Here is a 17253-nt window from a genome sequence, read left to right as displayed (position 1 = left end):
TGGTACGGTATAATTGATGCACATACTTTATACATATCAATGTGAATAACTGTTGGAGACACTACTAAGACTTAAAAATAGAATAGTTCGCATAGCGTGGAAATAATGAATAAATTGCTGGGAAGGTTGTCTGATACTTATTTTAAGGGTCTCGAGTAACCTAGTGATTGCCAAGGTTCCTGGTCCCCTTAAATATATTTGACAGTTTCCCGTAGCAATTCGTTAACTGTCATGGACTGGAAGGACGGTCAACCAGGACAAGGGCAAGGTGGCAATGGGGAAGCTCCAGGTCCCATTCCTGCTGGACTGGAGGCACTTTACGCAGCTTGTCGAAAAGTTTATCCAGACCAGCCAAACCCCCTTCAGGTTACCGCTCTTGTCAAATATTGGTATGTAGTAGTACTAGGTATACGTAACTTTTTAAATTTTTACTGCTTAAAGATGTAATAGGCTTAGCAGAAGTAGTATTACCTAGTATGCTAGTTTCTGTTAGGGTAGGTGCTAAGCCGATTAGGTGGATTAGGTAGGTAGTATCTCGCCCCTGCTGCATTACCTATACCCTAGGTAGGGCTGTACACAAGTTAAAGAGACCCCCCCCCCAAAAAAAAAAAAAAAGTACATAGGGTAAACACCGCTAGGCGGACACTGTACCGTTGCATGGTCACTTTCCCAAAAAATAACTTGATAGATCTAGGGTACCTATCTGCGGTGGCCCAGACTATGGCAGTTGCGGTTTTTCTATGCAGTTTTACCTACTGAACAAGAATTTTTAGTAGCTAATATTTATTCGGACGACTGTAATTAATCCCCAGGGGCCAGTACTAGCTAAACACAGCGAAATACCTAGTACATTGGACGCCCCAATCCCTAGTGGATGTCGTATCCGCGGTTACGTTTCTTGCAGGGTACTAATTCTAAAGAATAGGTAGTTCCTTACGAACTGCAAGGAACACAACCGCAGATACGACATCCACTAGGGATTGCGGCGTCCAATGTATTTCTTCGTGTTTAGCACTGACCCCTGGGGTTAATTAGTTGTTCGAATAAATATTACTTTAAATTCTTGTTTAGTAAGTAAAATAAAATAGGAAAATGTCAATTGCCATAGTCTAGGCCACCGCGGATTGCTTCTGTAGAAATACCAATAAAGCACTTCCAATACTATCCTGAATTAGATGCCAATCATAATCCAACCAGCGTGGAAACAACAGATTGAGACCTCTACTTTCCTCTCAAAGTAAGTGTTTTCTTTCAAGTCACAAAATAATGCCATAATTTCCGGTTAAACAGAAGTTAGTGAAAGTCTAGCCATACACGGTGCAAACTTACCTCCATGACGCTTTCAAAATTTTACTTAGGGGAAACAACCGAGTGGACTACCTGGGCCAGTCTTGCCCACTCGTTGACCCACCTTCCACAAAAGTTATTTAATATGTCTTGACACCGGAGATGGACACCAGCCATGAGTCATCGGTCTTTGAAGCAACACCTCAAGATCTCTACTTGCCTCTCGAAATACTAAGAGTTTTCTCCCAAAGTACAAAATAAGGTAGATCTAGGGTACTTATCTGCGGCGGCCTAGACTATGGCAGTTGCGGTTTTTCTATGCAGTTTTACCTACTGAACAAGAATTTAAAGTAATATTTATTCGGACGACTGTAATTAACCCCCCAGGGACCAGTACTAAACATGGCAAAATACATTGGACGCCCCAATCCCTAGTGGATGTCGTATCCGCAGTTACGTTCCTTGCAGTCTATGCGGACTGCTTCTGTAGAAATACCCAAAATAATGTCATATTTAAGATTAAACAGAGGTTAATGACAGTCTAGCCATGGGCAGTGCAAACTTCTTACCTCAATGGCTTTCAAAATTTTTACTTAAAACAGCTTATGTGGAGAGGATTGACACCATCTCGATGTTTGCGGAGTCACTTGCGTTGATAAACTTTCCATTTCATTTGCTAAATCCGCATACTGCTCGCACCTATAGACACTGGGGCACTCTTCACAACAATCTTACTATGACAAAGTTAGCCCTCCAATCCAAGGAAACTCGCTATTTTTGGGAGGGAAAAAGAAGAGTGCGCTGGATAATATTGAAATAAATAGTTAAACATCAGTGTAAGGTTATGAATTAGATAAATTTATTACCGTATTTGACAGCATATAGGACGCAGTTTTTTTTTTCAAAATTATTAGAACAATTTTATCATTATTGCATTACTATGACAATTAGAATTCACAGAAACAGTTTGTAAATGCATAGCCGTATGTGTGAAGCTCCACTAAATTGGAATTTATGAAATTTTGCTATTCCCAGCATGTAAGCATTATAGGTTACATTTATTTCAGGCATAAGTACAATTATTAAAAATAAAAAAGTCAAAATAGTAATATAGACTTGAATCAATGACAAGCACGATAAAAAAAATACAAAATTTTTGTCATGAACAATTCACTAATCTGTCATCAGCTCGCCAGTGCTTTTGTCAGCCATATGTACGTACAGGGTGTCCATAAAGTCCCATTACCATTACAAGTATTTATTGCTCAGAAACCATATATACAGGTAACATAAAATAATGCAGTTTTGTAGAATGTTCTACATTCAAGTTTACATTCAGAGCACTTCATTCTACAAAAAACTGCATTACTCTGTTCCATGGTTTCTAAGCAATAAATACTTGTAAAGGTATACTGAGCCTTTTCGAACACTGTACATTAAGACAAAAATTGTTCCCGCCATGGCTTTGCTGTCAACACTCTCTCAGCTTATTTCAAGTGCAATTTGGAGTGAATTAAGAATAAAATGTGTATAATTACAATCAGCTAAACACTGTGGAGTTTCATTTGTGATGGCAGTAAGGATAAAACCACTGATTACAAGGTAAAAATTAATTTCAGTTCAAACCATAACCCTGGGAATAAGACACCTCATACTTTCACTAATACATATAGGCAACAAAATGTTGTTTTATTGTGCTGATTACAACTGCAATCTTGGGTAATATCATTAAACGTTACATATATACACTAATATTGTTCAAATGAGCTGAGGGAAGGCTGGGAAGGACAGGGTATCAATGCTGGTATTAAAGGGACCGGATGCGAGAGACGCCATATTTGATTTAAAAACTGTCTAGAAATATATTTTACAAAGACCTCACATGCTTATTTTAGTTCGTATGGCGCTCTCATGTATCACATTATGTTGACGAAACTTCAGTCTTTTGAATGGTATGCATAAAGATGTACATAATTGTATTATTGTTTCACCAATTAAATATAGAGTGAATGAGGGTGATCTGCCTGAGTAAGGTGGGTAAAACTGACTGCGGCCAGGTTTCTAGCAGACCTTATATATATACTGCCTTTTGTCTGTTTATAAGTTTTTGTACATGAACTCCCTGCCAGATATATACTTAGCTTAGGTCTCTGACGTCACGACAGAAAATTCAAAACTCGTGGCACACGCTACAGGTAGGTCAGGTGATCTACCTTACCACGCCGCTGGGAGGCGGGTGTAAAGAACCAGTCCCCCTTTCTTGTCAGATTATTTTTCTGTCGCCGGCTGGACAACACTGTTGTTCAGTCCTTACGATAGTTAAAATTCGTTCTCGTTGCCGACGATTTGGATTTTGGTGAAGTACCCTTTGTTTGTTGGCTTGGCATACGCTTTTTGGACTGTTTTTTTGGATTTTTCTTTTGGATTTCTCTTACATATCTATATCATGGATGATTCTGAAGTTAAGAAACCTAGTTTATTTAGGGTTTGTTCTGAGAAGGAATGTAAAGTTAGGCTTCCTAAGCTGCATTAGATCCTCACTCGGTATGTGAGTCGTGTAGAGGGAAATGAATGCTCTTTTATTAACCCTTGCAAAGAGTGTGAGAATTTGGATGAGGATGGTTGGAAGGCTCTCTCTTCTTATGTGAGAAAGTTAGAGAAGGATAGGGTGCGCAAGGCTTCTTCAAAGAGTTCTAGTAGATCGAGGGTGAGTGAAGTTGACGCTGAGAATCCTGTAGTAGAAGTAGTTCCTTCTCCAGTTTCAGCCCCCTGCGCCCAGCTTTGAACCCGAAGATTCGTTTTCGGAAGTTGCTTCTGGGAGAGCCTCGATCAAGGAGTAAGGAGAGCCTCGCTCGCTCTCGACAAGGTAAGAGTGATGATAGTGCAAGTGATCAGTGCAGTGCCCCTAGTGCAGTGGAGGGTGCGTCTGACCGGCTCACTAACGCTTCCAGGCCTAGACCTCTTCCAGACTCCCAGACCCAGTGGAGGAGGAAAGTCGAAAGCCGCAGGAAGGTTTAGGGAGAAACCCCCACCGTCAGGCGTCCCTCGGCAGTTCCTGTTTGCTCGTTTATCCCAGGCTGCCTTGGATCGAACCAAGAAGGAGTTATTGCGCCAGTGCTTCTCTGTCATCTTCGTCGCCTTCTCCTCAGCGTAGATGGAGCGCATCGGAGTCGTCTCGCCCTCTCAAGAGGCCCTGGAAGGATCCTTGCGCCCTTCCTTCCAGCCCCGAATCCTTCGCGGAAGAGCCAGAAGTGGAACGCAAGAGAACCAAGATTTCGTCCGGTTGCGCTTCTCCTGTTCGCGCTCTCGGACTTCGTCCCCTGTAGAGGAGTTTAAGAGATCTCCTACGCGTATCCTGGCGGGTCTGCAGGCGCAGATTGCGGCTTTAGCGGAGTCTATTGCCGGGACTTCTCATCGTCGGAAGGACGCCTCACTTCCGGTGAAGAAGTCTAAGAACGTTCCTTCGGCTAAATCTCCTTTGGCTAGAAGAGCTTTTGAGCCTGTTAGTAGGAGGTCAGAAGTGCAGGCTGGAGCTCGGGATCTTTCTCCGAGTAGGCTCTCCTCTCTTCCCAGCAAGAGTTGTGAGCATGTAAGGCGTAAGGAGCCAGGCAGGCTCTCTCCTCAGGATTTCCGCTCCTCTTCAGTTAGGCGTCAAGAGCTTGACCGACGTCAAGAGCCTCGTTTTCGTCAGGAGCGAAGGAAGAGTTCTTCGCCTGGTGGCCACTCTCCTTTTGACGGACGCTCGGAGCCTAGTAGGCGCCAAGAGCCTGGTAGGCGGCAACGGAAGTTTTCTCCTCCGTTAGATCACTCCCGATTGGATAGGCGCTCAGAGCCTTGTAAGCGCCGCGCTTCTGACAGGGATTCATCTGTGGATGTTTTCTCTCCCCGTGGCAGGCGTCAAGAGCCTGGCAGGCGTTTTGAGGATGGCAGGCGCCAAGAGCCTAGCAGGCGCAGAGAGCCTGATAGGCGCTCTCCCTTATCCAGACGCTCTTCTGTGGAGTTAGAATCTGTTTCCGACAGACGGGCCTCCACTTGTAGGCGCTCTCCTAGTAGGCGCTCCCCAAGTAGGCGCTCTCCTAGCAGGCGCTCACCAAGTAGGCTCTCTCCTGGGAGGCGCTCTCCTAGTAGGCGCTCTCCAACTAGGCACTCTCCTAGTAGCTCTCTCCTGAGGCGCTCTCAAAGTAGGCGCTCTCCTGGTAGGCGCTCCCCGTGTAAGCGCTCTCCCCGGTGGTTTTTCTTCCAGTAGGCGCTCGCCTAGTAGGGCGCTCTGCCGACAGGCGCTCTCCAAGGATTATCTCTCCTCCGGGCAGTAGAGCTTCTAGACGTCATTCTTCGGAAGAATTTGTTGCTGATTCGGAGGAAGATTTGCCCAAGGATGCTTCGGTTTCTTCGTATAAGAGACTTACAGACCTCCTCTTGCAAGATTTTGGGGAGTCTCTTTCGGCGTTGCTCCTCCGTCTCCTCCGTCCTTATTTTCAACGACCAATACGGCTAAGAAGTCTTCAGTCGTTAAGATGAAGCCTACAGTGTCTATGAAGAAGGCTATGAAGAACTTTGACGACTGGTTGCTTTCAGAGAGAAGGGCAAGACAGTTTTTTCTTTTCCCCCGTCCAAGCTAGATGAGGGTAATAAGATGGGGTTCTGGTACGAGTCAGGAGAGCCCTTGGGTCTAACTCTTCCCTCTTCTGCAGACTCGGACTTCTCTTCGTTGGTCGATTCCGCACGTCGCTCGGCGCTGAATTCTGCGAAGACGACGTGGGGTATGAGCGAGTTGGATCACCTTCTGAAGGGAATGTTCCGAGTCTTAGAAGTTTTTAACTTTTCTTGACTGGACCCTGGGAGTGTTGGCTAAGAGGACTCAAGAGCAAGACACTCTCGCCTGAAGACCTCCACGCAGTTCTGTCTTGCATGGACAAGGCAGTGAGAGACGGTTCCAGGGGAAATTGCTTCACTTTTTGGTGCAGGAGTGGTAAAGAAGAGGGCCGTTTTCTGCTCTTTTCTTACCAAGGCGGTTTCTCACGCACAGAGAGCTTCCTTGCTGTATTCACAGCTTTCCCCGCAACTCTTCCCCAAGAAGACTATTAACGATATCTCCAGCTCGTTATCAGCAAAAGCGACGCAGGATATGCTAGCTCGCTCGGCTAGAATTCCGAAACCTTCGTTTCAGCAGAAGACGAAGAAAGAGGCTCAAAGTAGGCAAGAACCCTTTCGAGGAGGACCCGTTCGTCTCGCTCTTCTTCCTCCAGAGGTTCGAGACCACCTAGAAGAGGAAGGACCTTCTACCGGTCTATTAGGGCCAAGAAATAGTTCGGGAGTCCTCCAGACAAACTGTGGGTGCCAGACTTCTGAACTTTGCAGAATGTCTGGGGCATGAAAGGGGGCGGACAACTGGTCCCTCGCGATCATCAAGAGGGGATACCTCATTCCCTTTATTTCGAGACCACCCGTTGACCACCACTCCAAGGGCACTGGTGGCCAAATACAAAAGACCCACTAATGAATCAAGCCCTCGCTCTAGCAGTAGAGCTGATGTTAGAGAAAGAGGCAATAGAGAATGGTTCAGGACCCTCTTTCAGCAGGGTTCTACAACCGTCTGTTCCTAGTTCCCAAGAACTCAGGAGGATGGAGACCGGTTTCTGGACGTGAGCGCCCTGAATGTCTTTGTGAAGAAGAGGAAGTTCGCTATGGAGACGACGTCATCAGTCTTAGCAGCTCTTCGTCCGGGGACTGGATGGTGTCGCTGACCTTCAGGACGCTTACTTCCATGTGCCGATCCATCCTTCTTCTCGCAAATATCTCAGATTCATGTGGGGAGGGAACGTTTTTCAGTTCAGGGCCCTATGCTTCGGCCTTTCCACGGCCCCCCAAGTATTCACAGGACTGATGAAGAACGTTGCCCAGTGGCTTCATCTCGAGGGAGTGAGGATTTCCCTCTACTTGGACGATTGGCTTATCAGGGCCAAATCCAAGGAGAAATGTCTGGAGGACTTACGAGTGACGTTGGATCTAGCAGCTTCTCTGGGTTTGCTAGTGAATTTTCGAGAAGTCACAGCTAATCCCCAGTCACAAGAGCGTATCTATCTGGGATTCTGATGGCTTCTCAGGTTTTTCGGGCGTATCCGTCCCCAGAGAGGATAACTCGAGGTTTGGAGAAGGTAGCAATCTTTCTAGAGAAAGATGTATGCACAGCGAGGGAGTGGATGAGTCTGTTGGGGACACTCTCCTCGCTGGAGCAATTCGTTTCTCTAGGAATGTTGCACCTCAGACCCTACAGTTCTTCCTGACGAGGAACTGGGATCGGAAATATCAAGGTCTGGACTTTGCGTTCAAGATTTCGCAAGAGATAAAGGAGGTATCTACGTTGGTGGCTAGACCAACCCTCTATTGTTTCAAGGAAGGCCTTTTCCTTTCCTTGCCAGGTTCGGAACCCCAACCTAGTGTTGTATGCAGACGCTTCGGACAAAGGTTGGGGGAGCCTCTACTCTCGGGTCGAGAGAAGTGTCAGGCACCTGGATGGGGGGATCAGGTGTCCTGGCACATCAACAAGAGGAGCTAACAGCGATTTGGTTAGCTCTCAAGACCTTCGAACCCCTCTTAAAAGGGAAATATGTTCAGATCAACTCGACAACACTACAGCCCTGGCTTACATTCGGAAACAGGGGGGGACTCACTCTTTCTCCCTGTACGAGACAGCGAGATCGCTCCTCTTGTGGTCAGAGGAAAGGAAGATAAGGCTTCTCACAGCCGGTTCGTTACAGGGAGAAAGAAATGTCAGAGCGGATCTGCTAAGGCAGAAAGGAATCAAGTCCTTCCCTCAGAGTGGACTCTGCACGCGGACGTATGCCAGGAGCTGTGGAGGACGTGGGGCAGCCCCATCTCGATCTATTTGCGACCTACCAGGAATAAGCGCGGATAGATCTATACTGCTCCCCTATTGCAGACCCAAGAGCAGTGGCAATAGATGCATTCCTGATGGATGGAGGAATCTGGGATCTTTACGCGTTCCCAGCCTTTCAAGATTATAGGGGAAAACGTTAAGGAAATTCGCAGCGTCAGAGGGAACAAGGATGACGTTGATAGCTCCGTTCTGGCCCGCCCACGACTGGTTCACAGAGGTACTGGAATGGCTGGTGGATGTCCCAAGATCCCTACCTCTAAGAGTCGATCTGCTCAAACAGAGCCCCACTTCGACAGGTTTTCACAAAACCTCCCCGCTCTCAGTCTGACTGGATTCAGACTATCAGTCTCGTCAGAGCTAAGGGCTTTTCGGCAAAGTCTGCAAGGGCTATTGCCAACGCACGTAGACCTTCCACATCTAGAGTCTACCAGTCGCAAGTGGGATGTTTTTTTTCGACGCTGGTGCAAGGACTCATAAAGTTTTTTTCCAATCCTCCAGTTACCTCTGTGACTCAGATTGCAGATTTCCTTATCTTCCTGAGGGAAAAATGCGGGTTGGTGTCTCCAACCATCAAGGGATACAGGAGCATGCTTTCCTCCAGTTTTTCGTCATAGAGGATTAAACATATCAGGGACAAGGACCTCCATGATTTAATCAGATCGTTTGTTTGAAAATGGTTAAAAGAAACCCTACCTCCTTCCTTAGTGCCTAGCTGGAATCTTGATGTCGTGCTGCTCTTCCTGAGGTCCTCAAGGTTCGAACCTCCCCATGCTGCTTCGTTCAGAGACCTTTCGATGAAGACTCTTTTTCTCTGTGCGTTAGCGTCAGCGAAGAGGGTCAGCGAGCTGCATGGCTCTAGATGGTGAGGTAGGTTTTCCAAGGGAGGCTCCGCGGTTTGCTCTTTCTTCCGGCTTTCCTAGCCAAGAATGCCCAAAAAACCCCTTCTTCGCCGTGGCCCAGGAGTTTCGAAATCAAAAAGCTTATCCTCCGGTTAGTCGGGACAGAAGAGGAGAGATCTCTTTGCCCGGTGAGAAGCCTGAAAATATTATCTTCAGAGAAGAAAAGACTTGCCGCTTAATGAGAGCAATCTCTGGTGCTCGGTAAGGGGGACCCCAGTAGGCCCTTATCTAAAAAATGCATGCACTCTATTCTTTATCAGGAATATTATTAGAGAAGCAACACACTTCTTGCAATCAGCAACAGTTTTAACCTTCTGAAAGTCAAGGCGCACGAAGTACGGGCCATCGCGTACGTCTTTGGCGCTTTCAAGAAGAATAGGGGGGGGGTGTTCATTACAAAACCAATTATGAAGGCCACTTTTTTGGTTTTTTGGGGTGTGAATCAGTCTTCTCTAATCACTACCTAAGGGACGTATCGATTACGTATGATAAGTGTTTTGGGCTAGGCCCTTACGTATCGGCGGATTCAGTGCTGGGGCAGGGAGCTGAAACACATCCTTTTTAATCCTTTTTCCCTGTTAGTTTTAAGTTTGAGTTTTTGGTTGTACGAAGGAGTTGCAGGAGGCAGCTCCTTCTTTCGTATACTAATGTTAGTATTTGGTTAGGTGATCGGTTGTGCTTGAGGCTCCTTGCAATTGGTAGTGATAGGCTCTGGCATGTAAGCGGGTTGATCCCCCATTGAACCAGATCCTGCTTGGATTCTGCCAAGTAAGTTGGACTCAGTTCCCATTGGTAGACCAAAGAGTTCTTCAGCCATAGGTCACGCACCCTCGCTGAGACTCTTTAGGCAACGCAGAACTACTATAGACAGTAACTATCAATGTCTTCTGCCTAAATCAGGTAAGAACCAGAGGTTTATATTATAGTATTCCTTTAACATGTGTTTGTCCACCCACTTTCTAAGTAAGTATGTCTCTCTTTCCCTCCACCAAGGGTGTCAATCAGCTAAGTATATATCTGGCAGGGAAGTTCATGTACAAAAATGATATTGTTAGTATACAATAAAGTTTTGTACATACTTACCTGGCAGATATATACGATTGATGGCCCGCCCAGCCTCCCCTCAGGAGACAGGTTGGAAGAAAATAACCTGGGGGACAAGAACAGGGGACTGGTTCTTACTTACACCCGCCTTCCCAGCGGCGGGTAAGGTAGATCACCTGACCTACCTGTAGCGTGTGCCGCGAGTTTTTGAATTTTGTTTTCTGTCGTGACGTCAGAGACCTAAGCTAAGTATATATCTGCCAGGTAAGTATGTACAAAAAAAAAACAATTTATGTATACTAACAATTCATCATCATTTCTGCTTATACATTACTTATAAGTTCTTCCCCAAGGGTCTGATATGAAACATAGTGCCAGTTTTACACGTAAACCAGTACTTAAACCAGAGAGATGTGGTAGTAGTTGTCAGGTCTACCTAATTGTGTAGGACACATTTAACCTGTTAAGCGTCCCCTCTGGATGAGCTCGCTGCTATCGTACCGTCACAATTGTTTTGTAATTAGCGATCATAGCACTGATGATAGTTTTTCAAAGTTAATATTGATTTTTAGTTAAGTGTAAGAATTTATTAAATGTTGGAATAAAATAACAATACTGTTATTATTTTATTTCAAAAGACTACTTAATACTGAATGAAAAATATACATACATGCACTATTATTCTTTCATATGCCAATCTCTAAAGTAAGGGGCTACACACAATCCTACTTCACAGTGTCAAACCATCTATGTACTCGTGATTGTAGAGACAAATGTTCTACATTCTCATCTAGAAACTGAGTTGCAAATCTGTTTGTTTCTTTCATGAGGTAATCAATTATTTCACCATCAAAGTATTTCTCAAAATATTCTCATGGGTTCTCTTTATCCTCAACTGTAAATTTCACGCTGGAATCAGCAACAAAAGTAAAGGGATCTCTCTCTCTCTCTCTCAGAGTCCATTCACATGGCAATGTAGTCATCTTCACTCCCGCTATCGGAAGCAAAGTTTGTACCCTCAATATCCTCACCACTGGAGGATTCAGAACTATAGCTCTCATCATCAAATAGGTCATCAATGTCAGACTTCCCTCATCTAGTATTTGATTGATCTCACCTGAAGGAAATATGGCCCCCTCTTGGGACATTAATTGTGAAAGACGCAAAAGTCAATTTGTCTCAATAAACGCCCAAAAGCGTACTGAAAGAAAACCGTACCAAGCAGCAGCTCTCTGTCATAAGCGACCACCAGAAAAGAGTTGCCAGGCTGGAAATAAGTTGCCATTTACAGCTTACGTGTGCTGAGAGTGTTACCAAATGATGTTCCTACATTTTCTATACGAGTAAACGTATTATTACGGGACTGACGGCTTGACAAGCACAGTTAAAGTCTTGAACATACATAATATGTATCCTGTTGAAGGCGCTACCGAGTTAGAGAGCGTTAAGGTAAATATGTTTATTACGTGGGTGATGCTTAACAGGTTAAGTTAGCATTTTTCTTAGGCCTATGTGGTTTTCAATGATACCATTTATCCTTTTTAGAGATCCTTTTAAAGTACATGATATAACTTTTTCTTGTGTGAATTTTTTAAATTTTTAATGCAATGAGGGCTCTAGATGACTGAACATCATAGGGAGGTAGTGCCATCAGTGGACCTCATGCTGTTCACTAAAGTCATTACTTAAGGTTCTTTGCAACATGCCTTTGGCCCCTACCTGCAACCCCTTTGGTTCCTTTTGCTGTACCTCCTTTCATATTCTCTTTCTTCGTCTTACTTTCCAACCTCTCCTAACACATGAGTCATAGTGCAACTGCAAGGTTTTCCTCTTGTTTCACCTTTCAAACCTTTTACTGTCAATTTCCATTTTAGCACTGGATGACCTCGTAGGTCCCAGTGTTTGGCATTTGGCCTAAATTCTACATTCCACTCTAGAGGACTTAATCACATTTTGTTACTCATAGGACTATTTGAAGGATTTTTTGTTTCTTGGATGACTAAAAATTGAAACAAAATTTATAACTTGAGTGGCCAGGTATAAAGAGACCCTTGGAAAGAGTCTGAAATAAGTGAGAATGGGAAGTGTAGCTAGTAGCTGAAAGGTCATTGGAAAAGAACCTCAAGGGGGCACGCTGACTGCCGAATTTTGCAGTTGTGCAGAAGAAATTCATAAAACAAGGGAAGGGATTTTAGTATTCAATAGGTGGAAAATTTGTGAAATTCACAAATGACAAATTGTTGATTAGGAAAAGGGACTTTTGCAAAACACCCTCTTTGTAATGTTAAAAGATAACCAGGTATTTGCTGCATTTTCATTTACGATAAGTATTTTTGTTTTCATTTGCCGTAGTAGAATATCCAAATTCATCGTCTGTTTGCATTTGATTTTGTTTTATGTGATACAATACAGTTTCATGTGGAACTAATGTTTTTATTTGAAATGTGTACTATGGTCATATAATATTGTCGTCATACTACTGAATCAGCTATGCAGTTAGTATTGAACCGCCCTACTGCTAGGCTGTTGAATCACTCTGTGTGCAAAGCAGTTGTATACTGATTATGTAAGCTGTTCTATACAGATTGTTTGTAACTAGCTAGTGTTATTATCAATTGTACACGACTTCCACATCATACTACTGGTACCTAGCATTTCTATTTAATGACTATATTGCACTTTTGTATGTTTTTTTTCAGGTTAGGTGGTCCAGATCCTCTGGACTACATCAGCATGTATGCTAACCCAGGTGATGAAAAACAGGGGATTCCTCCTCACTGGCACTACGTCAGGTATGCAAGCTTTGGTAATTTATGTCTAACAACAAATTGCAATGAAATACCAAACTTAGTTCGTATCGAAATATAAACCATTGCTTTTACATAGGAGTATTATTGGAGTGTCCTGGAATTGGTTGTTGAAATTCAATATCAAGGTAGCTAAGATAGCGGTTAATTGGTAAGTATGTGTGTGTGTGTGTGTGTGGGGGGGGGGGGGGGGGGGGGGGGGGGGGGGGAGGTGGGGGGGGGGGGGGGGGGGAATACTCTAACTCGCATGCTATCACCAATTCTCTTATTCTTTTCTTATCTACGATGGATGTCCGGATGGATACACTTTTTGCATAGGCCTAGTTGTTGAAATCAGCCTTCTTTCTTTTATGTCTCTAACATGGTAGAAGGGGTTAGATATCGATTCTAATTACGAATAACCACGTTCGATGGTGATTTGTAAGGTCAGAATTGGTATAAAATTATAACCTCACTTGTTAGCTGAATCGCTAACTTCAATGTCGTCCTGATTTCGTCCCTGTCCACTGGACGGCAGTTCGATCCCATGAGGAGACGAAACTATTATCAACTAAAAAATTCCCCTTCGGTTTACATATATGAAAATATATAAATTCCTAGGTAGAGTGAATTAGATATTAAAGGACATTTGTAGCTCGAATAATTTATATGATTCACGTTGTGATAATTATTCGTAATATGGCTACATTCGAATTTGCTAACATAGTAGAGGGGGTTGGATATCAATTCTAATTACGAATAACCGAGTTCAACGGTGATTTGTAAGGTCAGAATCGGTATAAACTTATAACCTCACTTGTTAGCCGAATCGCTAACGTCAATGTCGTCCTGATTTCGTCCCTGTCCGCTGGACGGTGGTTCGATCCGATGAAGGGCCAAAATTTTTATCAACTAAAAAATTCCCCTTCGGGTTACATGTATGAAAATATATCAATTCCGAGGTAGAGCGAATTAGATAATAAAGGACATTTGTAGCTTTAATCATTTATATAATTCACGGTGATGTGATAATTATTCATAATATGGTTACATTCGTCAAACATTCAAATTTGCTAACATGGTAGAGGGGGTTGGTAATCATATTCTAATTTATGAATAACCAGAGTTCGATGGTGATTTGTAAGGTCAGAATCGGTATAAACTTATAACCTCACTTGTTAGCCGAATTGCTAACGTTAATGTCGTCCTGATTTCATCCCTGTCCGCTGGACGGTGGTTCGACCCCATGAGGGGACGAACTTATCATCAACTAAAAAATTCCCCTTCGATTTACATACAGGCAGTCCCCGGGTTACGACGGGGGTTACGACGTTCCGTTGAGACGCGTCGTATAAGCCGAAAATCGTCGTAAGCCGGAACGACGCTTGGAAATATGTCTTAAACTAATAAAAAGTTATAAAAAACCTTACTTGTAATCCTTTGGTTACACTACATGTTTCCTGTAGTTTTATGTACAACCTGGAGTTATTTTCATAAAAGAATGCTGGTTCTTGAAGGTAAAAAACTATTGTAATCCTCTGGTGACACTACATTCTTGAAGTTTTATGTACAACCTGGAGTGATTTTGCCAAATCTTGAGGGCTACAAGAACAGCTGATTACTATTTACGTATCATATAGACTAATTAAAGTAAACGTATCTTTAAATAGGCTTATATATTAGTATCAACAAAACATTTCCTGCTATGAGTCAGAGGCCGTTTAATGAAACGAACACTTCTCTGTCCTATCTGTTCAGAAAATAAATGTTACGTCAATCCCCGAGACGTGACCATTGTTGCCAAGGCGTCTCTCTCTCTCTCTCTCTGATCAAAATTACACTGGAACTTTGACATACGATTGCCCTAATATACGAATGTTTTTGAGATCACAGAAAATTTTGCGAAAAATATAAACTTTGATATACAACGAATATTTGAGATACGATTTTGCGATGAGTGTTAGTTGTATAGGCGACCGATAAATGGCGTTCAGTCTGTTTGTTTGTTGGTGCTGCATGTTAACACGTCGTTGTTTTAGTTCGTTGTATTTTGCGCCTATTTTTCGTGTTATTTTGTCTATTTTATTATTAACCATGGGTCTCAAAGCTAAAGACAAAGCAGGTGATAAGAAAAACCCAAGAAATGATTTCGATGGAAGCAAAACATGAAATTATAGCAAAGCATAAAACCTTCCAAGGCATCACCGTTATTTCTAAACTACAAACTGTTATAAAATAAAAAAAATAAAAATTATTTTAGCAATGTTATTTCATTTGTGTTTATTACGTAGTTATTAGTGTACATACGTAAATAAAAAGAGAACAAATCGTTCCCTGCCACCCTTCCCTACCTCTTCCCCCTGCTGGCCTTACGTCATCTTTCGTTGTGGTAAGTAAAATTCCTTTCTTTTTTAATTGATTTTATTAACATTTATTATCATTTATCACATTGCTATGTTATTTTATCATTATGTGTGTTATTACTCGTTTATTTGTTTATAAAATTGTGTATATTATATGTAATTTAGCTGTGTTTAGGTGTGGTTTCATACCGCTAGAACGGATTAATACATATTACATTATTTTAATGGGAAAAAATGCTTTGATATACAACTGTTTTGATATACGACGATGGTAACGGAACAAATTAAATTCGTATGTCAAGGTTCCAGTGTACTGGATAATGTCTCTCTTTGGATACTTCGATTTTGCCAAATCTTGAGGGCTACAAGAACAGTTGATTACTATTTACGTATCATATAGACTAATTAAAGTAAACGTATCTTTAAATAGGCTTATATTATTAGTATCAACAAAACATTTACTGGCATGAGTCAGAGGCCGTTTAACGAAACGACACTTCTCTGTCCTTACTCGGAGCGTCGGAAGACGACTCTCTCTCTCTCTCATCTCTCTCTCTCTCTCTCTCTCTCTCTCTCTCTCTCTACTCTCTCTCTCTCTCTCTCTCATTGTAATCTAACCAGAAACTTCGTTTTGTTATTATTACTGGAAACAAGCAATGATTTTTTTCATTATTTGTGCTTTTGGACTGTTATATGTAAAACTTTGCGCACCGCAAGCTAGTATGTATTCATTCGCTCGGAAACTATTCCGCATATGAGGCGTCACTAAAAAACATAGAAAAATACGACATAAAAAAGTGTCGAAAATCATCATAACCTCAAAATTTTTGTTGTAATCTAACCAGAAACTTATTTTTATTAATATACTGTGCTAAACTATAAAGGAGTTTTATCATAGTATGAGTTTTTTAAAAGCGTCGTTAACTCGGAGCGTCGGAAGCGTCAGTGTCGTAACCTCGGAACAAGCGTCGTAACCCAGGACGGATTTTTCCATTGAATATTTAAGAAAAAGCGTCGTAACCTCGGAACGTCGTAAGCCGGAACTGTCGTAACCGGGGACCGCCTGTATATGAAAATATATCAGTTCGAGGTAAGGCGATATATATATATATATATATATACTATATATATATATATATATATATATATTTAAGATTCTACACTGCTTAGGTCCTTAGATTATTATTAGCAACGTATATCCTAATTTATATAATTAAGTTACGGGAAGTGGGAGGTCGCCAGCCGGCATATAGACACTGAATACCGGCAATAATGTATTTAATTCTATTTACAATTAAAGAAGGCACAACGTATAGGATTTAAAGTACATGAATTTTTCCTGATTATCCGTGCTAACCGCTGGAGCTTGAATGTGCAGAAGGGGCTTGTTATGGAGTGGAATGTGTACGATATCCGGTTCGTAACCAGATTACGAAGTTGAGCAAAGGTAACTCTCGTTTCTGAAAGGGAAATTCACGACAATTAAAGACTAGTTAATATGCACAGAACGCTTAATCCACTTAGCCATTTTCCTTACACTGCACCTATTTGACTTATACAGATTATTTCTACTAATGGACGTAAGCAATAAGTCTTACAGGAATTACAACATTATGACTGCTAGTTACAAACGGTTAGCACGTTAGACATTATTGAGAGAGGAGACTACGCTCAGGTGAGGGGAGACGGTCTTGGGGCAGGATCCGGTTGGCCACCGAATTGAACAAGGGACTCTCAAGTTGGATGGTCCCGAAAGCTTTAATCCGATACAAGTAATATTATTTTAACTACAAGAGGAATTAACTTCATTGTGGAATTGTATCCCCCATTTACTTAGAGGTAGCATTTAGGTACCTGGCTTCTGGCATATATAAATATATATATAAATATAACTTTATAAATATAATATATATATATATATATATAGATATTATATAAAGATATACTATAAATAGTATATATTATAGGTATATATA

At 42.4% G+C, this 17253-nt stretch overlaps 1 protein-coding gene across 1 annotated transcript in view; it reads left to right on the top strand.

Annotated features, from left to right (window-relative positions):
• The first annotated feature begins 125 nt into the window (after positions 1 to 125).
• LOC135196931 (suppressor of fused homolog) overlaps positions 126 to 17253 on the top strand; it is a 21880-nt gene continuing 4752 nt past the window's right edge. Inside the window, exons 1-2 of the mRNA XM_064223770.1 lie at positions 126 to 389; positions 12828 to 12920. Coding sequence (XP_064079840.1) covers positions 232 to 389; positions 12828 to 12920 — 251 coding nt within the window. The 5' untranslated portion in view covers positions 126 to 231. The remainder of the gene's footprint in view (positions 390 to 12827; positions 12921 to 17253) is intronic.

The sequence above is a fragment of the Macrobrachium nipponense genome, chromosome 18 (assembly GCF_015104395.2).
Source record: "Macrobrachium nipponense isolate FS-2020 chromosome 18, ASM1510439v2, whole genome shotgun sequence".
In the NCBI taxonomy this organism is placed as follows: domain Eukaryota; kingdom Metazoa; phylum Arthropoda; class Malacostraca; order Decapoda; family Palaemonidae; genus Macrobrachium; species Macrobrachium nipponense.
Note: the sequence above shows the minus strand (reverse complement) of the source record. Positions and strands in the feature narration are given on the sequence as shown.